General features: G+C 42.9%; 1 protein-coding gene and 1 long non-coding RNA gene across 4 annotated transcripts in view; both read right to left on the bottom strand.

Annotated features, from left to right (window-relative positions):
- The window catches only part of Khdrbs3 (KH domain containing, RNA binding, signal transduction associated 3), a 173,403-nt gene that overhangs the window by 64,339 nt on the left and 83,041 nt on the right, over positions 1-26,023 (bottom strand). For all 3 annotated transcript variants that reach the window (XR_383979.4, NM_010158.2, XM_006520410.4), the window contains exons 3-6: positions 23,982-24,098; positions 19,982-20,128; positions 12,617-12,756; positions 7,546-7,741 (exon numbers count right to left, since the gene is read on the bottom strand). Coding sequence is in view for 2 of the 3 variants with exons in the window: in NM_010158.2 (NP_034288.2) it covers positions 7,546-7,741; positions 12,617-12,756; positions 19,982-20,128; positions 23,982-24,098 (600 nt within the window). In the remaining variant the exon portion in view is untranslated. The remainder of the gene's footprint in view (positions 1-7,545; positions 7,742-12,616; positions 12,757-19,981; positions 20,129-23,981; positions 24,099-26,023) is intronic.
- Positions 13,436-19,975, bottom strand: Gm31550. Its single transcript, XR_384163.3, has 2 exons — positions 14,239-19,975; positions 13,436-13,825 (listed from the first exon to the last, which is right to left on the bottom strand). It is a non-coding gene; the product is annotated as a predicted gene, 31550 (long non-coding RNA).

Below are 26,023 nucleotides of genomic sequence, written 5' to 3'. Positions count from 1 at the left end.
CATGCTTATGGTTTTTTTTTAAAAAATTCATTTTCATAAATAACTTTTTCACAATCTGTACTCTATTTTAATCAAAATGTTGACTATGGCAAACAGGCGGGTTGAAGCAGACAGGAATTAGTTACCTGTCAACAGTATCCAGCAAGGGCTGCACTGGGGAAAGGGGAAGACAGCAAAGCCTTCTTCTGCACAAAGTTCCAAAATCTGCCCACATTAGTTTTCGGTAAAGCCATGTATGGCGACACACACCTTTGACCATAGATAGCACTTGGGAGGCAGGGAAGAGGGGGTCTCAGAGTTCAAGGCCACCCTGCTATACATAGTAACAGCTGTCTCAGAAACAGCAACAATAAAACAAATGAAACAACCAAAACCCCAAAACTTCAGGCAAGGGTGAGTGAGAACACTCCTCCGTCTTGACTCTTCTCTTCACACACACTCTCTGCTAAGGACTGACAGGTAAATGTCAAACATGCCTGGCTTTCCCTAATGGCCTCCCTGGCGTCCTTGCACTGGGATTTCAAAAGAGTTCATTCCTAGCACAATGGAGGAAGTGGTAAAGTGTTCCCAAGTGACGGGTGAGGAGACCATTTTTCGTCAAAACAGCTTCCATCTAGTATAGCTTTAATGGACCATAATGGAAGGGGACAGGGCAAGCTGGGGGGCCTCTGCTTCTACTTAAAAGCATCTGACTCTCAATGGGCTTGAGCCACATCTGACATCTTGTGAGGAAATACTCTCCTGAAGTGGCAGGCAAAGCATGCCTGATACACCGGGGCTTCATATACTGGGGCTTCAGAGTCACCATGTAAAGGGCAGCTGCCTGGTCTCTCATTCAAAGCAGTCGCAGAACACAATGGGTCCCTGAATTGGAATGGAATCCATGAATCATTGACAAGAGCTTGCTGCTTTATTGGTTCTGTGGTCATTCACAAATGAAGTTACGCCAGGTGCCACAGGCCCATTCAGTGTCAACACAAATGAGTGGCGACGTCACTGGCATAAGGTGCATGGCTACACTTAATGAGCTTGCCTCTAGCTCTGACTCTGGTACTCTTTTGCTCATTTTCTTATTTCTTCTGGCCTATAGCATTCTATGAGTGAGGATATGGAAAGCAACAGCTTTGGTCTAGGGACCTAATCCTAGCTCGTTCCATTCCCTCTTAGCCCTCAGGAGCCATTGTGGCATTGGCTGGGTGCTGATCTGAGACTTGGTGAGCCCTGTCCTTCATTTCCAGGCAAGGCAAGCCAGGAGTGCTTCATTTCCAGGAGTTGCATAAACAATTCTGAAAGTGAAACTTACAGCAGCCTGCTCACCACTCACCATATCCCTGTGGAGCATGCAGATGCCTGCTCACTACCTCCTGGGAACTTGGAGGGGGTGGGGGGGTGCAGGGACAAGGACGCTTGCTTCTGCCATTCTGAGCTGTCAACTGGAGGAGTCTTTGCTGTCCCTTTAATTTACAGAGTACAGCCTTCCAAGGCCATACACACCACACAGGCAATTTCAGAACAGTCTCCTCCTCTATTTAATAAGCAAGTTGTAGCTGTAGAACAGAAACATACCCAAGACCTTCATTATTTTTACCAACTTCTAGGACTGCACAGAGAATTCCCCACAAGCTGAGTTAGGAGATTTACATCTCAGTTCAGTCTTCTACACTGAGGGACAACGGTACCTTATTAAGACAGCAGGAGACATTGCCCAGGCTTCACAGCTGAATCAATCACAATTAAATGAATCAGAGAATCAGAATAATATGATTGAATTTCTAAGACAATTTAAGTTTATGCATCATGAAGGAGTCAACAAATCTGACTTTTTAGAGCCATTTCTGGGGTCAGCATGATGGCTCAGTGAGTAAAGGCACTCTCTGCCAAGCTTGACAACCTAAGCTCTGTTAGTATTCTGTCTAGGCTCCACCCCCAGTTACCAGGCAATAGCCAGGTATGCTCCTCCCCACAGTTACCTGGTGACAGCCAGGTATGACTGGCTCACTATAAACAGGGCTGCTTGCCCCCTCCTCTCTCTCTTACTCCTGCTTCTCTCCTTTGCCTCTTGCCTTCTTGCTCCCCCTCTCTTCCCCATTTCCTTCCCCCCTCTTTCCCCATGGTCATAGCTGGCCTATACTTCTCTACTCTCTCCTTCTCTCTGCATTTCTCTGCCTCTACTACTCTCTTAACTCCCCTCCCCATGCCCTAAATAAACTCCATCCTATACTATCCCGCTATTCTGTGCTATACTGTCCTGTGGCTGGTCCCTCAGGGGGAGGGATGCTTCGGCATGGGCCGGCTGAGGCACCCCCTTGCCCCACACCTCACCACACCACCCTAGAACATATTCTTATATCTCTTTATCTTTTTGAAATCATAACAAGCTCTGTTCCTTGGAGCCACATAGTGAAATGAGAGAACTGTCTCCTCTAAATTGTCCTCTGACCTGCTGACACACAACTGCATACAGGCAAATACAACAAGCCAAATAACTTTTTTTCAAAACTATTTTAGTACTCCCAATATCCACAGCCACTCAGCTTCAGTTTGTTTGTATCCTCAATTTAATACTTGCTTTTTGAATTTGAAATCAGCCTTTCTACTTGATGGAATTAGTTTCTGATTAGTCCTCTCTGGGCTTGGTAAAGGAAGCCAAGTGTCCATGGAGAAACACCCCATTATGGACTCTTCAAGCTAGGCAAAGTTACAGACATGGAGAGGGACTGCAGATCTGCCAGCTACTGTATCAGTATCATCTACAAACAGAGAAGACTCTCCATCCCAGAAAGGCTAAATGACAAGGATAAAAATAACAGAGTGCATCCAAAAGGATGCTGAATGCCCTGTTAGCCTTTAGGACTAAGAGATTCCTCATTAAATGCAACTAGTGTTTCATATTTCTTAGTTCACTGAATGAACCCTCTACTGTTCACGAAAACGGGTTTAAAATAGTCCATTTGACTTCATTAAGAAGGTGGGAGAGCATATGAAGACTTAGCCATGAATTAGATATAGCACAGTAACAGCCAAGTTAGTTACCTTTGGTACCATTAGGTGGCATCTGTAAACTGTCAGGCCCCAAGAAAGGCTCTTGCAAATAAAGGCAAGAAACACACAGCCTACTGCCCACAAAGCCAAGTCAGGGAGCTAAAGGCAGGGACAGAGCTAAGTGGCCAAGAGATGACACAGCCAGCTAAACAAACTGGGGAGTCCAGTGTCCTGGAAGAACGTAATCAAGCAAGAAAGCAGTCACTCAGGCTCCAGTTCCTGTCACCGGACCTGAGCTGCTTATAAGGCCTGCACAGCAACACCAGGATAGAGAGACAAGCCGCCAAACTTTCCAAATGGCCGTGTTAGAGGTCATGGGTTCCGTTGGCCCTGCTCCTCCCTGGGGTAAGCTTTTCCACTGTTCTGTCTTGGCCCTTCCCTCACAAGGAAAGCGTTCTGAAATGACCCATCTGCCTTTTCCTTTCTGGCTGTTTTCTTCAGCTCTTTTTATGTGTGTCTCTACCACCTTAATCTCCCCTCCTTGGCTCACTGCACATTCACTCTGTTTTATGGCATAAAGTATTGTTCAATTCTACAATTGAAAACAACAACGGCTATTCAGATCTTCCAATTCAATCATCTTTTTTCTCTTTGGCCTTTGACACTAGCAATGCCTAATGAGGACAAAGGCTTCAGCTTTGAGCAGGGGACAGTTAAGACTAGAAAAGGCATTAAAAGAAGCCAAGAGCTGTGGAAAGGCAGGCAATGCTCAGGTCTCTATGTGGTTGAGGAGTGCACAGCACAAAAGAGGCCTGCAAGCTGACATGCTGTGAACAAAAGGCAGCTGACGGTCCGACAGTCAGTCTGAGGACAGGACAGACACTCACCTTCATCCTGAGGACCCCTGTAGAACTCTAAACCGCTTTCTCTCCTCTCAGTAGGAGAGAGTGACAGCATGTGTAAAATCTGCCTACAAAGCTTTTGCATAACCTGTGTTACTGCCAGACATGTCGTGCATGGTGACTTGAATCCATGCCTGTGGCTATCCTTGCACACTCAAAAGTATTTGGTTCCCGATAAAGGATTATTTCCTTTAAAGCGGAGTTGTTACTTATTCTCAGACTAACACATCAGTCATAATAAATAATACACTGGTAATAGGTCAGCAAGGCAGTGTTGCCCTGACAACGTGAACACCTGAAGAGTTGACTGTGGCTTTTGCCATGTGTGGCCATGTCAGGTAGAAACTGTAGGGAGCCAGAGGTCCATTGCTTACTTACGCCTGGAAGGGAGAGCGTTGTGGGGTAACTTGTAGGATCGCTGATAACTTAAGAGAGCTTGTGCCCTATCGAGGTAAACTGTAAGACACTGGATACTGTCCACAGAGTTTGGTGTGCCAGGAAACCCACATATACAGAGCAAATGTGAAGTCTGACAACAGCAGGAACTCGACCCAGACCAGGCATCCCCCTCCCGGCACTGACTGATGAGTGCCTAAGGTTGTGCAAGGAGAATAAAATCCGCTATAAAAGCAGCACCGAGAGAGAGCTTTTCCCTTTTTCAGTTTGTCAGTTGCATATAACTGATAAGATCCTTCAGGGACAGAAAGGCAGCCGCCACGTACAACAGGGATGCATGCCTGCCCATGTGTGTGTTTTCTTTTACTGTGACCAAAAAGCAGCATGCCCCCAGACTGCAGCAATGTTAGGCTCTGCCAGGTGTTGTCTTCCTGTGTGGTCACACTTTGAACTGTTAAAGTGCTCACAGTGAAAACACTACAGGTTACACTAATTAAAGTTTCAGTTATGTAATCAGTTGGGTATAAGAAATAGGTTGGTGTCATAGGGAAAAAGTAACTTCTTGTTCTTCAGAAAAAGAAACGTGGGGTTACAGTAGTTATGGCTAATTTCTGTACCTTAAAGCAAGTGCAAGAAGGCCCTGGCGCACACTCAAAGACTGAAAACACATCCAGTATCTATTTTCAGCATTTTTTTGAAAATAGCAATGGTGATCTTTGGTTTCCTGGAATATTTGTTAGCCTATTCAAGGGGATGCTTTGTGCTGACCATGGCGAGGCAGCTCTACTTGCAGCCCCTGCACGTGCCGCCTGTGCTCTCTGGGATGGTAATCTCCCCACACGCACACACACTATCAGACAGCACCACTCTTCTGGGTGACTGAGTCAGAGCATCCTTTGTGATTGTGACTATTGATGAAAACACTGGGCCCAGAGGCATTTCAGATGATGCAGTTCTCCATCACTCATCCAGGGAGAAACCCATCCACTTGCATCAGGACTTCCCTGCGCGTCCTCTTTCCACATTCTTGAGATGAGTTCTCTACATAGCAAAATTAATGACAACATGGCCATTAACTGTGCCTTTCTTGGGCCTGTGTGAGAATGCCGTTCTATTTTAGAATACTTATTATTAAGACCATGCACTATCTCAAGCATCCAGACAGGCTTTCTCAACAAGGCGCCAAGTATGGCAGGATTTCAAATACACACACACACGTACACACACACACACACACACACACAAACACACACATACACACACGCACACGTACACACACACACACACACACACACACACACACACACACACCAGGATTCCTCCTCCAGGCTAGGTGTAAATAAACCACTGCATGACACCCCATCTTCATATCTACTTTAGAAATAGCCACCGAGACAATAAGTGCTAAATCAATTTTTAAAAATTAAACTGGGCCAGTTAAATATAATCAAACAAGAGTTATGGAAATAAAGTTTTTTTTTGCTACTGAATATCTATTAAGGACTTTTAAAAATTCTTATTCACTATCGTGTCAGGAATCAAATCCAAGGCTGCATGTGTGCTATGCAAATAAGCTAACCAGGCCTCAAGGACACCTTTGAATTTACATTTCTGAACTGCAGAAGAACTCTCCTCAGACATAGGGAAAGTCTGATATCCTTAAAACAGCAAAAAGGTCTCTAATTTTCTTCAGGTTATTGTTTTTTTAAATCCTTATCCCCCATCCTTTCTTCTTCATAGTGCTTCATTTTCTCTCGCCAACTTAAGGTGCCATAAACCAGTTAAGTCTTGAAAACAGAAAGGGACACAAACTGTCCTTAATCAAGTCAGTGGTAACCTCCATTGCCTAACTCATTTCAAATAGATGGTGAAAGAGATTCCACGATCTGATTCTCCACAATCCCTGCCTGGCAATTTCTAGAACATCATCTATCCATGTTGGTCCAAGACCTGTCAAGCTAAACCAGGGGGGAATACTGTGGCTATGGCACATAGCCACAAGAACGTCAACAGCATTCTTTGTATTTGTTGCCCCTATTCCTTTTGGAAGGGTCAACATTTGTGGAAGAACTCAAGGCATGGCCATCCCTGTCAGTTTCACAAGAATATAAGAAAACAGGAAAACCAGCAATGTTAGGTGATGAAAAAAAGAGCAAAGAGGCTGAACAGCAAAACAAAGAATCTGATTCAAAACAACAGCATGTTGAGTATAAATGAAGGGCTCGCTGCTAAGTCAAAGGAGCTGAGGATGGCCCATCCCTGCCCACCCATCCGCATGTTCAGTTTATGTGAGAGAATGACTGTGACAATAGCTGTAATGCCCAAGAGTTTGGCAGCTGCCCCCATGAGGTTCTCCTGCAATAGCTGACCTACACAAAAGCAGCAAAAGCAAGCAGATGATATGGGAAGGGCAGTCTAGGCCAAAACCCTAAAAAGACAATTCTCATGGACTTCTGTTAAGTTCAGAATGTGGAAGTCAAAGCAGCCACAGATGATATTAAGCAGGATTCTAGAGACTCTGGGATAACTGCAACCTCTTAGAAACTGTGCAAAGTACTTCATAGCACAGTAGAGTAAGAGATCTTACTTCCAGTATCTGATTCCTGCCACTATTGCCCTTGACAACTTTCCTTTGAAGTCCCTTCAGTACGACCATCTATTGACTTCTCATTTTTTCTACCTGTGATAACAAGGAAGCAATACCAAGAATCCTATGCATTGACATTCTTAATGAGTCCCTTCACTTCTGTACTACTTTTTCAGTTCTATTTCTTTCTCTTACCTTAACTACAAGCCATACCTGAGACTCTGAATTGGTAAAGAAAACTAATCACTGCAAAAAAAATATGGAATTTTAATTTTCTTGACTGAGGCGAACTTCCTTACGAAGCTTACTGAGCAGATGGAGATGATACATGAAAAGGTAACTCCATCTCAGGACTTTTAGGCAATCACTTTTCAACTGACTGACTTCCTCAAATGCAACCTGAAATGGAATATGAAAGAAACAGTGTTCTAGTCTACTCATGGACGAGCTTAATAGCTATCTGCTTAATAGCATATCTCCCCATGTTGCATTCCTTACAGCTGAAATTCTGACTTAGTTCCAAGCAGCCTTGAATCTGATCCTATACTTTTGAATTCCTTTGCTAAGTGGCTTTAATGTCAACTATTTGCTAAGCTGAGGAGGTGAACAAGAGAAGCAACGGTGACACATTATCTGGACTAGATCAACTCGGTCTCCAACACTATTGCCTTTACTTACATACTCTCCATAGGTCTCCTGTGTTGGGGGTGGCGGGGGAGGTCTGTATCCGGTTGGGGGGACACCTCTTGCTCTGGGAGTGAGAAGGCCTCTTCCCCGGCTCACTGGCCCTCGGGTGGAAAGGACTCCTCGGGGAGTCGGTGTCCCACGTGGTACCCCAACTGCAACAGGCCTGGCTGTGACTCCTCCTCTTCCCCTGTGAGCAAGAGGGTCAAATTATCAGTATCTGTCAGATTTTCTAGCATGGTATTCTTCACACACATTGACATCTCAGACAGTTCACTGTCTTATACTTCTGTAAAATACAGTAAGGACAAGCACAAAGTAAGCCACAGAAATGGGAATATCCCAGGCAGAGCTTAGCTTCTTTGTTGTTACAGTGGGACACTCTGATTTCTGGGAGACCACACCAATGAGGCTGTTCCAGAATGGCAGCAAATGTGAGTAACCCATGAGTGGGCCCTATCTTGTTCATCTACAGACAAAGAGACCAAGACATTCAGAGATCTTAAAGTTGCCTCACACACAGAGCAAAGCAGGGATTCACAATGGATGCTACAGTTCCACCTAAGGCCAACACAGAACAGGGTTTAAGGAAACAGAAGCAGGCATCCATGAGGGGTTTGACACTTCTAGGTCAGCCTTCCACAGCAACCTGCAAATGTAGAGTAAGGAGTGCTGCCTAGAATACACACACCCCTCCATTCTTGGTGTTTCCCAAGTCTCTTCTGATGTTTCCTGAGTCCCATTTGGGATAAGGAAGTGCACAGGCAGATTATGGGTAAAGACATCACCTGTGTTAAAGAATAGATTTAGTTCTTTTTTTGCAATGAAAATGGAAACATTTTACTAAAATGTTATTACTTCCTTCTGTATGATTTAACTTCAGATGCATTCTGAAAGGTATCCTGAATTAGTAATGGTGAGGGGACACTAGAAGTTTCCAGGAACCAATGTGTTCGACTTTGCGACTCCAAAGTCGCCCCAGAAGGCACTTACCCTACAAACTTACTAGGGAAATGAGGTGAGAAATATGTAAACAAGAGAAGAGTTTTAAGTGCTCACGATTACCACATGGGACACAGGGCTTGTGTGAACTTACCACATAATAGGGAATAAACAAGGACACTGTAGGTGAGATACATTCCGTTTGAGGAACTAAGGCATGGTAATAAGAAGCAGCTCCTGAGGAAATGACCTGAAGAGCTTGTAATACCATGAAAATATTACTGTACCACAAGAACAATAAACAACAACAACAACAAACCAACTCTTTGTTTACATTTTGAAACATGGTCTCACTATATAGCCCCAGCTGGCACAGAACCTACTATGTAGACCAGTCTGGCTTCTGAGATTATAGGCCTTCTTGATATTATTCAAGAACTAGATAGTGCCAGGCACAAGGAGCTATGTGTACCTTTCTTAGCTTTGTATCATGACTTCTCTCACATTTAGATATTGTGTAACCAAGTACCTAGGCTTTCTTCATCTTTTTTAAAAACTTTTAATATTTTTATTAGGTATTTTCCTCATTTACATTTCCACTGCTATCCCAAAAGTCCCCCATACCCCCCCCCCCACTTCCCTACCCACCCATTCCCATTTTTTTTTTGGTCCTGGCGTTCCCCTGTACTGGGGCATATAATGTTTGCCTGTCCAGTGGGCCTCTCTTTCCAGTGATCGCCTAGTAGGCCATCTTTTGATACATATGCAGCTAGAGTCAAGAGTTCCGGGGTACTGGTTAGTTCATAATGTTGTTCCACCTATAGGGTTGCAGATCCCTTTAGCTCCTTGCCATAAAGAAAACTCAAGATAAATTTGAGCCCCAACCATTAACTGGGGCCAGCTTTAGATAAAAGGTAGTACACACGTCATAACCATGGCTCACATGAGAAGAGGAAGAGGTTTTTCTGTTACATTATAGAATAAAGAAAGTGGTTCTCTTCCTTACTCTTGGTAACATCACCACCTTAATGGAAAGAGAACCAAATTAGAAATTGCCAATGATTTAAGGGACACTGACTTTCACGCACTGGTATTGAGTATCTTCCATTGTGATATTTTCCAGAATGGAGACTCATTCTAAGTTACTATTTGATAATGTGGTATGCAAGAGCTATTAGATAACACAATAAAATTTATTACATACTTGAATGCATATAATAAAAGCCAGGATATATGCATTTGTGCAGCAAATTTACTTTGTGTCACTCAAAAAAAAGAACATTTATAGACATATTCCAAGATGGTGATACCTACTTCTGTCTCCACATGTGGTCATGCATAACTAAATGATGGATAGTTGCAGGACTCTGTTAGATGTAGTTGGGGTACACTTTTATAAACTAGACAACAGAACCTCCTGCACACTTAGTGTACATTGCATGCTCTGCTTTTACAGGACAGGCAGTCTAACGCCTTGTTTATATCACTGTTACCATGGTTACTGCATCACTTAGACTATAGAAATTTGTTTTAGCTGTATAATATTCTAATAAAACCAATCTCACATGTTACAGGACTGCATCTCACATCTATTTGTCTCACAGCACAGCAATGTGTGCCCTGGGAGGCTGTTTCTTATCTGTCTGTATATGCTGTTTCCAGTCCACCAAGGCAAGTGTGCATCTGCACATGTAACAATGTTGCAGAAAACACATTACTCCCCACAGGGCAACAGGCAGCAGGAAAGGCAGTAAACATTGTTTAATATCACTGTTGCTATGGTTACCTCATCAGGCAGCAGGAAGTGCCCAGGCATGGACAGAACAAGGTAGAAGACTTTCATAAATACCTAATGAATATACTGTTTTGCACGTGACATAATGCAAATGGATTAGCTCTCATCATGTGAAGATAAAACTAGCAACATCAGTAGGCTGAGTAATGTCAGGCCAACCCCTTTTCTGTTGCCTGATTCCCAGGAACCAGACAGGGCGTGTTAATTATGGGAGAAGGACTGATGGAATGACCACAATCTTCCATCCAGTCACACACCCCTTACAAAAGGGAGGCAGAGAGGAATGACAAGAGGAAGAGACTGTAAATATGGAGGACTGTGAGTGATGGGGCCATCCCCAGGAACAGAAGAGACAAGGGAAAAATTGACTCCTTGTCAAAACCTCAACCTTGGCTTAATAACACGGAATTTGGGCATTAAGCTTCTGTTGCCATGAGGAAAAACAAAAACAAAACTTCTACCTGAAAGACACCAGATTTGTGGCAATCAGTCATGGTGACCCCAGAAAACTACAGCAAGTAAGTACTTATTTCAAGCAAACCAAAAGGTGGACAGGAACACTCCCACTTGCTGAGCATAGCAGTGGCTCACAACTCATCCGCAGCCCTGCTTACTAGCTCTTCTTTTCTGAAGGAACCCAGTGCTCAGGCCCTCAGGCCTGGCCTACCACGCAGTCGCACAAATAGCTTTGAATTAGCACACTCCAGAAGTAACTTTCATTCTTCAAATGAGCTTGGAAATATAATATAAATACTATTTTAAATTCCAACAAATACTGGATCTGAAATGTATCTGATGTATCTGAAAGAGACATTTCTATACAGTTCCCAGCTCAACAGAAAAGTTTAAGTTACTAGCTAAAGTGGTGGCACAGGCTCTAGTCCGAGAACTAGGGGACAAAAGGGGAAACACTGCCCCTCGAAAACCCTAAAACAACTTCATCAACAAAAATTATTCTTGTCTCTACTGATTTTAAATAGCCAACTCAGTTTTTTTTGGCTTTTTTTTTTTTGGAGCAATTTTTTCCTATTATAAGTTAACCAACAATTCAGAGACAGAAATAAAAACTCTGTGTCCACGTGTCAGCTCAGTAGTTTTCAGTAGCCACAGGTCTGACAGTGCGCATAAAGGGAGAGGCATTCATAGAGTCTTCCTGCCTAACACTGCTCAGCACTGGGGTGAAACTGTCCAATATGGAGCAGTAAGTACACACACAGGGTATCCTCACAGTCAGTACACACACAGGGTAGCCTCATAGTAGGTACACACACAGAGTAGCCTCACAGTAGGTACACACACAGGGTAGCCTCACAGTCAGTACACACACAGGGTATCCTCACAGTCAGTACACACACAGGGTATCCTCACAGTCAGTACACACACAGGGTATCCTCACAGTAAGTACACACACAGGGTATCCTCACAGTCAGTACATACACAGGGTATCCTCACAGTCAGTACACACACAGGGTATCCTCACAGTAAGTACACACACAGGGTATCCTCACAGTAAGTACACACACAGGGTATCCTCACAGTCAGTACACACACAGGGTATCCTCACAGTCAGTACACACACAGGGTATCCTCACAGTCAGTACACACACAGGGTATCCTCACAGTCAGTACACACACAGGGTATCCTCACAGTCAGTACACACACAGGGTATCCTCACAGTCAGTACACACACAGGGTATCCTCACAGTAAGTACACACACAGGGTATCCTCACAGTCAGTACACACACAGGGTATCCTCACAGTCAGTACACACACAGGGTATCCTCACAGTCAGTACACACACAGGGTATCCTCACAGTCAGTACACACACAGGGTATCCTCACAGTCAGTACACATACAGGGTATCCTCACAGTCAGTACACACACAGGGTATCCTCACAGTCAGTACACACACAGGGTATCCTCACAGTCAGTACACACACAGGGTATCCTCACAGCCAGTACACACACAGGGTATCCTCACAGTCAGTACACACACAGGGTATCCTCACAGTCAGCAAGCACACACAGTATCTTCATCTCATGAGACCTAAGGTGCTTACTGACTTAACGCCAAGCTTCATTTCAGGCAATTATAGAATGTGTGCTGGGGAGAATAACAGTCTGCCAAACTACTATTAGCTGGGAAGTAGTACAGGATGTATAAAAGTTTAGGTTCAATTTTTCTCACATCTAAGTTAACTCCATCACTATGACATCACAATGTCTGAATGCAGGTTTATAAGATACACTGACAAATATGTCTCCCTATTAATGGCAGCAACTTTCACACTGCTGCAATGGCAAGCAAGAAGTAATAACACCTACCTGGTTATTGCTGGTGTAGTTACACCTCTCGTACGCAAAGTAGATTTCCCTCGAACCACTGGGACATCTGCATTTTCTGAACCTCCATTCAAATATGTTAACTCCTGGAGTTGTGCTTGCCTGATTTCATCATTATAGTCCTGTACAGAAAAGATAATTGAAAAATACAAAAGCACTTAGAATATAAAGCAAGTATTTTTTTTAAAAGAAAATGAGGTCAGGAAAGCAGTTAAAACAGAAAACATAATCAAATAAAAATGAAAATGTGTTTTTGTTTTCTATTATTATTTTTAAAGAAAACCATGGGTTTCCCCCATACTAAAATTACAGGTAAGCTAATGTCTCTCCTTTTATATGCATAATTTCCACTTGTGGTATCTGTAATGATACAAGGCCACACAGCTATGGCATAGGCATTGCTATCTACAGCTCCATTCACTCATCACTCCCAAACATTTACATATTGTCTGACAGAAAAGCCTGAGGGAGCTGGTCATAGCATGTCCATATCGGGTAGAGAGCAATGAACAGAGTATACATGCACGCACTCATAACTCACTTCCTTACACAAACGCCAGGTTCCCCTGTCTAAGGAGTAGTGTCACCCACAGTGGATGGGTCTTCCCACCTCAGCCAAGATAATTAAGATTATTAAAATAATCGTAGCACAGATATGTTCAGAGGCTCATATTTTAGTTAAGTCTAACTTGTGCCAAGTTGACAATGATCACTAACCATAATGTTGTACAAGCAAGGATTGTCTAGATTTATAAATCTGGTAAGTAATCAGATTCCTGAAAAATCTGTACTTTTTTAAAATTTTTCCTACATGTTAAACTCTGAAACTAGGACTCTATCTTGCTTCCTTTCTCTTTCTTTGTAATGATCCTCAACTCCATTTGATAATTAACAAAAACACAGAATAAACAGATAAAACTTTACCATCACTACTTTGTAATAAAAAAGAAACATTAACAATCAAAGAGGAAAGAGTAACTTAGCTGCACAACAGCCAATGGAGCTTCTCTCTAAGAGGGGCGGGGCCATCTGAGGACTGGAGATCGAGTCATCAGAGGGGTGGCCCAAAGCTTCACACACAGGGAGGGAAAAAAGACTCAGAGTATTAAATTCCAGAGACCAGAGATCCTAGCTAAGGCAGATGGGCTATCCTGAGTTCAAGGCCAGCCTAGGCTATAGTGAATTCCAGGCCTGGAACACAAGAAGAGTATCACAAAACTGAGTGAATAAATGAATAAATCAATCAATCAAAAATAAGCAAATAATCAAAAAAGGTATTATATGGACAAATGACAATAAGCAGTCTTAATGAGAAAGCAGAAACCAAATCATGCAAAGCCTTATGCTACCTTAAAGGTAGTTTAAATATAATTAGAACTAAGGTCGCTTGAGACACTGTAACAATTTTTAGGGATCAAACTATGCAGTTAGGTTTATGTTCTGGAAAGCACAAAACAAAACTTCAGACTGAAAACAGGGCAGGAGAATGTGAAGGTTCCAGGGTGTGAGGTGAGTGTGGCCACACAAGGTCTGTGTTGTGCTACAATCTATCACACAGCCCAGTGAGAAGTCTGGGGACCAGCTAGCAGGAAACCACCCCTGACCATAGCAGATGGATGGAGAAGGAAGACATGGAATCGGTCTCAGTGAGAGCAGCGAAGGCAGGAGCTTTTTGTGATATTTGGCTGCAAAGAGGCACTCACTGCTGGCGTTGTCACAGGCTCACGGTCATCAGGGGACCACAAACTGGAAAATCATGAGCACATTTCAGCATAAACAGGGAATTCAGGTGAAGTATTTATATCCCGAATTAAAAAATCTCAAAGAAACACTATATTTACAACTAAGAATTTGTCTTTTCTTCCTGACTTCCCCAAATATCAAGGAAACAAATAAGTAGGCACCATGGAATTAGAGGAATCCCGTGGGCACCGTGGAGAAGAATGCTGTAATATACCATCTGTAGGAAAGGAACAGGACGGAGGATGAAAACCTCGGTCCTTAGCAGGTGAACTCGGAGCGTGGGTGGGACTGGTGCACACAGACCCTCCCCCAGACTTCTCTGAGGCTCGGTGCCTCAGAGCTGTCATCCGCATGGGTCTGTCACTCCAACTGTCTAAAATAAGGCTGCTAAGATCTTATCAGCCATTTTGCTACAAATGTGTGAAGATTAATAAATAATTTGCAAAGCACATTCTAAATAAAATGTGCTAGAAAAAATGCTAGTACTTCCCTGTAGAAAATTGTTAGGAGGTGTGATACTCAGTTATAGATGCTAAAAATAGATTCGATCAAAAGATCATGGCTGAAGCACTATTTAGACTCCAGGAAAAGTTTAGAAAACTGAAGTTAAAATCACCTGTTCTAAGTTAGGTTCCCTGTTACAGTGGAGCCCACTTTAAATATCAGCTTGGTGAAAATATTTTAAAATACACAGATATTAAATGACTAAATGTATAGGCATGTGTAAGGCAATTTTAGAATGTTTTAGGTGGTTTACTCTTGTAATGTCAGATGGGCAGGTACGAATCAACCATAATTACACTGGAGCCATGCATGAGAGCTTACAGACTCACTTAAAACTCTCTCTATGTGAAAAATAAAAATACTGAAACATATACTCTTTGCCAATAGTCCAGAGTAGAAAGGAAATTAGAATTGTAGTCATGGGGGGCTGGAGAGATGGCTCAGTGGTTAAGAGAACTGACTGCTCTTCCAGAGGTCCTGAGTTCAGTTCCCAGCAACCACATGGTGGCTCACAACCACAGCAATGGGATCGAATGCCCTCTTCTGGTGTGTCTGAGTATAATGACGGTGTATTCACATACATGAAATAAATGAAATCTTTCAAAAAAAAAAAAGAATTGTGGTCGTGCATGCACGTGCATGTGTGTTGTGTGTACTCATGTACACACAATTATGTGTGCACTTTGCTACCCAGTGAGTTTAGTCTGTTATGTGAGCCTGGAGAAAGTGGGAAAGGTTTTGAAGTGACTCATTAAAAGTTAACTCCAAAGTCTAGACTGGTGACCTGCCTCTAAGGACAAAAGTGTCTGCCATCTGGATGGCTGACCTGAGTTCAATCCCTGGTACCCATACAGTGGAAAGACAGAACTCATTCTTGCAAGTTGTCTATGGCACTCACACAGCACACACTCACACACCATACCCACACAGTCAAAAAATGTTAAAAGAACAATCACAACAATGCAAAGTAACATTGGAATTCAATGTCTTCACTGACAATAACTTAGTATTCACAATTATTTGCCAAAATATCACAACCTTTATGTTCAAGGTTTTTCTGGCATCCTTGTAGACATTATATATATATATAGGAAATAATATTAACACTCATTATTTGAAGAGCAGCTAAATAAACTCTGGAATACACAAACAATGTGGAAATAAAATAGTATCATGAAACTGGACATATGCTCACAGGAAAAAAATCACACAAATTCCATACATTTTAAGAACCATACACTAAGAAGTAGAGATGGCTTTTTTGACTGAGTGAGGAAAGTGTCCTTAAAAAGAACAAGGTGGAACAACAATATGAACTAACTAGTACTCCCGGAGCTCGGGTCTCTAGCTGCATATGTAGCAGAAGATGGCCTAGTCGGCTATCATTGGGAAGCGAGGCCTCTAGGTCTTGCAAACTTTATCTGCCCCAGTACAGGGGAACACCAGGGCCAAGAAGTGGGAGTGGGTGGGTAGGGGAGGATGGCGGGGGGGGGGGGGGAGGGTATAGGGGACTTTTGGGATAGCATACGAAATGTAAATAAAGAAAATATCTAATACAAATATATATTTTTTAAAAAAAAAAAGAACAAGGGGATGAAAACGGCTCAAAGACACCATGTAAGGAGTCTCAGAACGGATTCAAGCCACACAGCAAAACAAGAACACAGTAAAATCACTCATGAAAAAAATAGCTAAATTGCAGGTTAGAGAAGTCGAGTCTGTGGCACGCACTGTTGCTAGGAAGCCCATCCCTCCTCCTCAGCCATCGGGAAGACCATCCCTCCTCCTCAGCCATCGGGAAGACCATCCCTCCTCCTCAGCCATCGCTCTGCTGGGGAGGAGCTCCTGTGCTGTGTTCTGGAATGAAGGGTAAAGTCCCCCATGACAGCAGCAGCATCTACAGCAGTAAAATGTACCACAGAATGAATGAGGGAGAACAGCAAACCAGCACACCTGATGCTACCATGTCCAGGGAAGCAACATACAGCTCAACAGAGGACACCATGATAGAGCCCAGAGAGGAGCAGGCAAGACCCTGATAGGCTCTCCTGCTTATCTGCCTGACAGTGCATCTTTGCAGAGGTGACTCCAGGTTATACCAGCAGGATCGGCACGCCAATTAACATGGGCCTCTCTGAATTCGATAATGCATGCCAACAGAGAAATCACATTAAACAGGCCCTGAGCACACATGGCCTCTGGACAACTGAGAGTGACAACTAAGCTATGTTGTCTTCTAGAAGGACAGAAAAACCTATAAAGCACAATAGGAAGACCTAAATACACATGTTGCCCACTAGGAAGTTTGAAGGGCACAGAGTCCGTGGGTTCAGTTGAACATAATTATAAGAGAAATAGAAGACAAAATAGCAGCAACAGCAGCTTCCTTGGAAGCAAAGTGCTCAGAATTAATACCTGCTTTGGCACCTTATTCAAATGCCAGCATTTTCAAAGACCATGAATAAAGAGACATACAAAGAAAATGTGAACCACCCTTGTAGAGGCCAAGCAGGCAAAGGTAACTATGTGGAAGAGGACCCAGATGTTACACTTGCAAAAGATAGGTGGAAAGTGAAGTCACTGCTATGCAGGTTGGCTGGAGAAGCTGCCCAGCAGAACTGAGATGGTGGGGGCAGGACCAGGGAACCTGATCAGGCCCTTTAAACACCCCTGCCTGACAAACAGAGAAAGGAGGAAGGAAAACAAACCCACAGCAGCAGGACAGGAGCCAAGATGCACTTAAGGGTGCGACTGAATGGGTGAAGGGAAGGAAGAGAAAGAATAACTCAAAGAAATAACAACTGAAAACATCCCACACGGAACGGCAGTGTACTCATTTCAGTCATGACAGGCACGTGATGGACAAACTGCTCAAAACCAAACACAAGACACAGCAAAAGAGCAAAAGAACAGTGCTGTGCACAGAACCAAAATGACCCCCATGCTCATTATGAGTCATGCAGAGACACACTCAAAGGATAATGGGTACAAATTGTCAGCCAACTTTCATAAGCCTATTCTTCTCCATGTAGGTCAACTAAACTCACTCCCAGAAAAATCAAGATAGAAGCCGGTCTACATTTCAAGAAAGACTAAAGTTAGTTCTTCAATCTTGAAAGAAAAGGTACGGTAAGGCAGCTCTATCACCCAGAAAGCAACACCGGAGACACAAGTGTAAAAACACTGCCTATAAGCCAGTCTCAGGGTCACCAATGTGTAAATGTTCACAAACTAACAGTACACCGTACCATGCAACACGTCAAGAGAACAGCATATAAAGACAGAGTAAATGCAAACTTGGCTTTCCATACCAAAAACCAACACATGTGGTTAAGCTATTATTAGTAGAATAAAGGAGGGAGCCCTACAAGATCATCCTAGTAGGAAAACACAGAGGACTGGATGGGGTGGGAAAGAAGGCAGGACACCAAGGAAAGTGTCTCAGGCTCCTGAATCCCATGTTTAGCAACAGCATGATGCTGATGTCAAAAATTCCTAATTATCTAGGGTTTTATCTAATCTTCCTAATGCCTCTATTTTTTTTAAAAACTATGCTCTAGAAATAGTAGAAATATGCCACAAGTCAAAGAGCAAAATCAATATAAAGAAAACCAGTTGAACCTCTAAATAAGTGTTCCATTGGTAACAATTTCAGACAATATCAAATATTTGGAAACAACTCGGCAATTTAAGAGTATCTGCTGTTCTTGCAGAGGACCAGGGTCTGATTCCCAGCATCCACACAGGAGCTCACAAACTGCAGTTCCAGAGGGTCCAACACTCTCTTCTGGTGTCTGTAGGCACTGCACATTTATGGTACACAGACACACATGCAGGCAAAATACTCATACACATAAAATAAAAATAAATTAAAAAAATATTTGGAACTATTCTTTACATAATAAGTGGTGCCAGGTTATACCCGGAGAAAACTTTCTTTTTTTTCTTTTTCTTTCTTTCTTTTTTTTTTTTTTTTTTTTTTTTTTTTTTTTTGAGATAGGGCTTCTCTGTGTAGACTTGGCTATGCTGGAACTCACTCTCCAGACCAGGCTGGTTTTGAGCTCACAGATGCTCCAACCTCTGCCTCCTGAGTGCTGGGATTAAAGGTATGTGCCACCACTGCCCATCTCACAAAATGTTCTTGAGTTGTTAAAGAATATTGTTTTTGAGAATGAGAAGTACTTGGTATTCAAGAATAGAAGATACCAGTTACAAATTAACTCCAAGCTTATCTACAGATTCAACAAAACATCTGGCAAAATCCTTGCTGAACATTACAGAAGTAGGAAGCTGATACTAAAGTGAAAATGGAAATGCAAAGGAACTAAGAGGACTCTGAGACAGGCAAACCGACCAGGGTGCCTGGCACAGCTAGACTGGGAAGAGAATATAATTTGCAGCAGAAAGGCAGAGGGGGTTTGGGGGGAGCCTGAACTAACTTACTATGAATTTTTTTAAATAGGAGAGTAAGGAAAGCAATGAGTTTATCATGAGTATGAAAAAGAAAAAAGGCTCGTTTTATCACTAGCATATAAATACTTAAATTAACTTTTGGAAAGAAGGTAGAAACATTCCTTTTAAATCATTACTTTCCTGGCATACTTAACATCACAGGTGTGTCTACATATTATCCTTAGCCATCCAATGAGGTTTTTATTTCCCCCCCCTAAACTATACATTCCTCCAGGGGACAGAAAATGTTTTATTTAGGCCTCCATGTCCCAACCCACGCACAGGCCAGGCATACAGAGGACATTCATGACTTAAGGAAGAGCATGGGATTTATGTGACATTTTCAGAATCACATAAAAACTTATAGCAGAGTCCCAAAAACTAAATTGGTGATTCTGCTCTTCCAACTTTTCAGCCTTATACCCTTGGTGGTAGTATATAATCTGTCCAAAATCCCATTGCTTTAAAAGGAAGTAGGAAATTATGCCAAGGAATTCTCATAGAGAATACTGTGAGGTCTGTGGTGCAGGCCACACAGGAAGCTCTTGGCAGAGAGAGCTGCAGAAGCAGGAACCAGATCGTCAGGGACCTGCGTAGACTCCACCCTAACACACAAGTCACTGGTCAGGGGTCAGGAGTGGTACTCACAGGGATCAGGAATTTCTTGATCTCTTCCAAGGCGTGCCCCATCCGGGCATATGCTTCTGCTGGGGGTGCGAACACTTCAATGAGCACGTGCAGGTCGTCATTGAGGTGAAAGTACTTCGCTTCTCCACTTTTCCTCAGCTCTTCCTCCTGAAGAAGATAATCACAGTGAAAAGGTGTCATTCTGAGACAGGAAAAACCAAGCAAACATTACACAAAACTTATTTGACACGTGCTCATCATGGAAGACTCCATAACAAATAGCACCTCGGGGATGGCTTTAAACTACAACTTTGATCCTGTTTTCCCCAGGTTCTCAGGAACCCTGGACAGGCATCCTATCTTGCTGGGACGGTCTCCTCTGCCCTGATGCTGCCTATAAGGAATCATCTGCCCTTGGCTACCTGCAGATTCCTGTCACCTCCCGCCCGGCCCATTACCTGCCCCAGCTACACACAAACCTCTGCTGTTCCACTTGGCTCTGGGCACAGCTCATTTCTGCACTAGTGATGCTTGCTGTTTCAGGCAGGCTGACACTAAGCATTCACCACAATCCAAAACATCCCAAAATGTTTCAAGTTTGCCTCATTCTTGTCGGTTTTCCCTTATTAGCAGGCGACTGCCAGAGAGCAGACCCTGAATGCCCGTCTTGTCTGATGGTGTGTGAAGTACTGGTTTATACTTTTCATTTTGGGCCCAGACTTCAGCTACATCATGACGGATGGCTTATGACTAGTTGCTGTGCAAATCAGTCTGAGTTCTAACAAGCTGTTCCATGGCTTCATAACAAAGGGAAATGTGCTGTTTGGGGAGGGATACAGACTGGGGATTTTGTACTCAAATGTCAAATCCCACCTTGATTGCTTGACTGTGGGCAAGCGCTTTTACCTTATCAGGAAGGATTTTAACATGGGACAGACCTAGTGTGGTGTCATCTCATGGGGCTGCTGAAGTCACACTCCTCAGTGTCAAGGGTGCTACCTACAGTAGGACACATCTATAGCATAAGTGATGTGGGCAAAAGGTAGAACAGAAGGCCTGACATCAACTGAAGGCCCAACAGACAAGACATCATGGCAGCTACAAGAAAAGCAGCCACTAGCAGCTATCAACATGCTTCGTCAAGTTAGCAAATAAATGAACATGAGTTCATATTAAATTTGCTAGAGTCATAAACACTTAGAATTTCAGGTGATTTTTTTTTTCTATTGTGAGTTTTTACATGAAGTAAGGTCTCTCTCTAGAAACCAACACGATTAACTGAGAATTTATACAGGCTAAAGTTAAACTAGTAAAGGATTAACTACAATCAATATCCAAGTATCTCATCAGGGAAGAGCTGGCTAGAGGCCAGCAAATGGGACACTGATGCTCCACACCTAGAGAGATACCTGCTACACTTAAGCTATCACTGGTGGTTGCTTTTAGGGATGTTTTTGAAGGTTTAACTGATGAATCACATGACAGGAGCAGCAAGGAAGAGGAGGAGGAAAAGGAGGAGTAAAGAAGGAGTTTTGAAAAGGAATATAGCACAGAGCTTGCTGTGATTGGGATCCTGAGTGTCCCTCACACGTCCATGTTCCTAGAAAGGTGACTGGGAGAGGTGGGCCTGGAGGCAGAGACAAGACCTTCAGATCATTGGAAGTGTGCTCGGGAAGAAATAATAGGTACCAGTCCCACCCTCCCTCCCTCCCTCCTTCAGTCCCTTCCTCCCCTTCTCTGTCTCTGTCCCTCTCTGTCTCTGCCTGTCTCTGTCTCTCTCATCTCTCCCTCCCTCTCTCTTGGTAGGAAATCAAGGGGCACAGACTTCTGATTCTGGTCCATTGGCAGTGGTTAGCTGGCATGGAAATTGTACAACATTCTCTTCCTCTAGTTACCCTGTGGCTTGACAGAATGATCATCAGCTAAATGCTGAATCATCACACATACTTGGTGATGGACCCATGTGGTTAGAGAAAGAAATTTCTGAATGGGTGGTAAGCACTTTGGAAGAGAGGCCCAAGGTTGAAAACAGGGTACCCTTACAGCAAATGCTGTACACGGAGTGACAGGCATTTATGAGGAACTACTGTGGCAGATGTCTATGTACTTCCTTCTCCGAGCAGCTCAGTGCTGCTCAGGCTATCCACAGAGTCACTGGAGCAAGAGTGATGGGGGTTAATTCATTATTTTACAATACAGACTCCTTCTCGAGGATGGCTGGTTACTGTCCATGTTGGGTGTCAAACATGCCAACAGCAGGGAGCAGCATTGGCCTTACTAGACAGCATAATTTAGAAGGATCACTAAACTTTGATGGCAAGCTGGTGATATTCAGGATCCCATTTACTGTGCAGACAGCCAGCCACATTTTATGAGACTGTGTTTGTATATGCATACATGATTGGGTGAGACCTGGGGGCCTCACTTCTTTCCTTCTCTATACTATTCAGCATTAACGGGCCTTCTGCTCAAGAACCTCTCTTGCTAACAAGCATCCCTGCCATTTACCTGACAGCCAAGCAGCTTTATGAGACAATGAATTAGTGCATCAGCAAATGTTGAGTATTTTCCTACAAGACACACATCATTTCTAACTGACTAATATACAGTTTCATTCCCGGATAATGCCAACACAGAAGTGTCACACTGAGGAGGCACACCTGGTGACATGTGAAGCTAACTTGTCTGCTGGGTTAGTTCCACAGTGACACTGGAAACACTCTGAATTTCTACCCAAAAGTTTTTGGGGGCCTGGAACCTAAATCTTACAGCTTTGTGTGAGTCTGGTACATACCTTGTTTTTTACTTTCATTATTGCTGCTGGCACAGACACAGGGGTTCACCCAATGCTAACTAATAACTAATAACATAGCTGATTCTGCTGGATAAACCAGATAACGACCCAAGTTTCCGACATGTACAACAGGGAAAATGTTATCTATCTATCTATCTATCTATCTATCTATCTATCTATCTATCTATCATCTATCTATCTATCATATTTCCTATGAATGCCACCGAGTAGAGGCAGACCAACTTTGCTTAAGAGGCAATACTTGCTTCATTTAAGTAACTTTACATCTAAAAGTCACTGTCTAATGTTTCAGAATGAATGATTCGAGAATGCGGAGTTGGTTCTCCGTATTGGAAATCTCTAACAATAAGAGATGTGACAACCAAGAACAAGGCAGGAAGCACTGTTCCATGAAAACTCCTCTCAGAAGTGGAAGTAACTAATCAAAAAAGTAACTCAATATTTTTTAAAATAATTTTTAACTTCTCAAAACAACAGGGCACTCAACACCGATACCTCTATGTAGAGTAATTTTTTTAGAATATGAAGCAATTATTAAAACATTTAAAGTCATCTTTTAATGTGATAAAATGAGCATTAGAAATCCAGGGCCGAAAAAAAGAGGTCAATGTACCCACACTGTATGCCAAGACCAAGCACGGACCACCGGATGGCCGGAAGGAGTTGTGAGAAATGCATTATTGAGCCACATTCTCCTTGAGTACTGTGAAGTGTCTCACAAACACAGCCATAGCAATGGGCCTTGAAATCGTAGACCACAGCCATATGTGGTCTGCTGTGGACCATAGGTCCTCATAGCATTTGGAGGTAGGTAAAAGATCTATACAGGAAAAACGCCCCAAAGGAACTAATTTAAATTATTATATTAAAGTGGGGAACTCTAGGTAACTTTTCTTTCTGTTCACTACAAAAGGTAACGAACGGGCTTCATTCAGAATAAACAATGTAAGCACTACTGTTTGATTTGCTACATGAATCTTAAATAGCTAAGATAGTATCTGTTTTGGAACTGGCCAGAGAAATTCAGTCTTCTATAGAGCATCAAAGTGTATTTACACCTCACGTGCCAATTCCCTCTAATTCCGTTTGAGCTTCTACTCAGCTCTGAGATCCCAGGCATTAGCACAGCAGACAACAAACAGACAATAACAGACAGACACAGCAGCGCATGGCCGACAAGGTCACCGCTGTCCATGGCCATATTACCTTTGCCTTGTCTCTCATGGAACCTTTGCCAAGGATGGACATTTTTGTCAACGTTTCTTCTTGTAAGCGCTTCAGGGAATTGCCACGCGGACCCAAAAGCTTCCCCACAAAGTTGAACTAGGAAAAACAAACCGGCCATATTTGTAACATTCAAATCTTAACAGTAGTTTACCAGCCTTGAATATGGGGAAACACTGCCCAATACCACTCATGGATAACAAGTATTTAGGTTCCTGCTACATAAATCACAGGGTGATATTTTCCAGACCACATAAAGTGGTGCCAAAAATGTAAAATTTAAAAAGGTATCTTTTTTTTTTTTACTAGCCATTTCAGTAATTACGAATTTCCTATAATGGCTAAGCAAGACTAAGATTAGCATACAGGTGAGGAAAATGATACAGGGATCCTGGAACGGGACACATGGATTCTCCTGCTTTGTCAGCATTCAGATTTAGTTACTGACCCAATGAATGGACTGATGTGAATTCTGACCCAAGTGAATTCTGAGTCCAGGATCGAAAATAAATCACAACAAAATAACTCTTTCAAACTAACTACAGGTAAGAATGCAGGGCACACATGTAACGAGTTATCTGTGGTTTCTTCTGATTTAGTAAGCAGGGAGGAGGTGAGTTGCTGGGCGCACAGCCTCTGAGATCAGGCTGCCCTGGTTTACACTGGGCAAGCATCCCATCCTCCAAGTGCTTGGTTCGCTCTCCTGCACAGCAGACAGGAGGATAGCAGCCAGGCTCGTAGGGTCATTGTGAGGACTGGGTGGTTCAGAGAGATAAAGTCATTCTTACTTACAATAAATACTTAGCATATCACACACATGCAAGAAACACCCTGTACAAAGAAATTATAATGAGAAATGTTGAATATGTCTCTAACGCTTTCCTGTAATTAATATTTCTGTCTGCTAACCAGAAACGAGCAGGTCATCATTTCTCTTTGAAAAGGTTTCTCAGTCCACACTCAGGACAGCCTCTGCTGCCTTAGTGGTCTACACCATCCATGGCTGTTGCTGTTTTAAGGGAGGTATGGTCTTAGCAGTTGTTCTAACTATGGCAATTCAAGTGACTCTCCTGATATCTCCTAACACTTGAAAAATCAAAACGGGATTCTTCATATGAATTATTAATTTTATTGGCCTTCAATCAAAATTCAAGCAGTTTTCACTTCCACATGGAAGAATTAGTTCAGTAAGGCATCAGCAACCCAACCCACTCGTTTCTGCCTGTCCTTGCTACCCATTCTCTGCATCATCTTAGATGTTTCTATTGTTTGAACAGTGGCTCTCCTGAGCTGGATCACCGAGTTTCTCTTATGTTTTCCTGACTTGACTTTTTGCATGGTGCAACCCCATTCCATATATGGTGCTGATTCTTTCTATTCTTCCATCAAATGCTTCACTAGGAACAAAGTTTTCTCTTTTTAACATTTTTAACCATCTCTTTCATCCACTCCTTTCAAATTCATGAACTCTATTGTTCTTACAGCTGTCTGTCCGTCTATCCATCCATTCATCCACCCACCCACCCACCCACCCACTCATCCACACAGACACAATCTGCTAAATTCATTTAACGCTGTTGATATGGACCCATGTGTAGCTTTGTACTAGGGATTAAATAATCTACCAGGGGTTCACCACAGGAGAAGACTCAGTCTTCCTCTCCAGCCGCCTAGAGTTAGTTCTTCATCCATGAGTGGAACCTTGTGAGATTTTCCCCATCAAGGACGGCATGGGAACTGGTGTTATCGCTGCTCAGGTCTTGTAACCATTTTGTTACTATTTCATGTATGCAGCTTCCCTGCATGTCTATTAACTCCTATCTTGCAGATGGAGTCCTGGCCTTCTCACAGTCTTACCACCTCCCTTTCCTTTTTGTTCCCTAAGCATTAAGAGTGGAGACTACATTGTAGATGAGTCAACTGACACAAGGCTCCCCACAGTTGTTTATTCTCTTCATTTTTACCAGTTGTAGATCTCTATTGCAGCAGCCATGTACTGAAAAAAAAAAAGATTGCTTGATGAG

The sequence above is a fragment of the Mus musculus genome, chromosome 15 (assembly GCF_000001635.26).
Source record: "Mus musculus strain C57BL/6J chromosome 15, GRCm38.p6 C57BL/6J".
Taxonomy (NCBI): Eukaryota; Metazoa; Chordata; class Mammalia; order Rodentia; family Muridae; genus Mus; species Mus musculus.
Note: the sequence above shows the minus strand (reverse complement) of the source record. Positions and strands in the feature narration are given on the sequence as shown.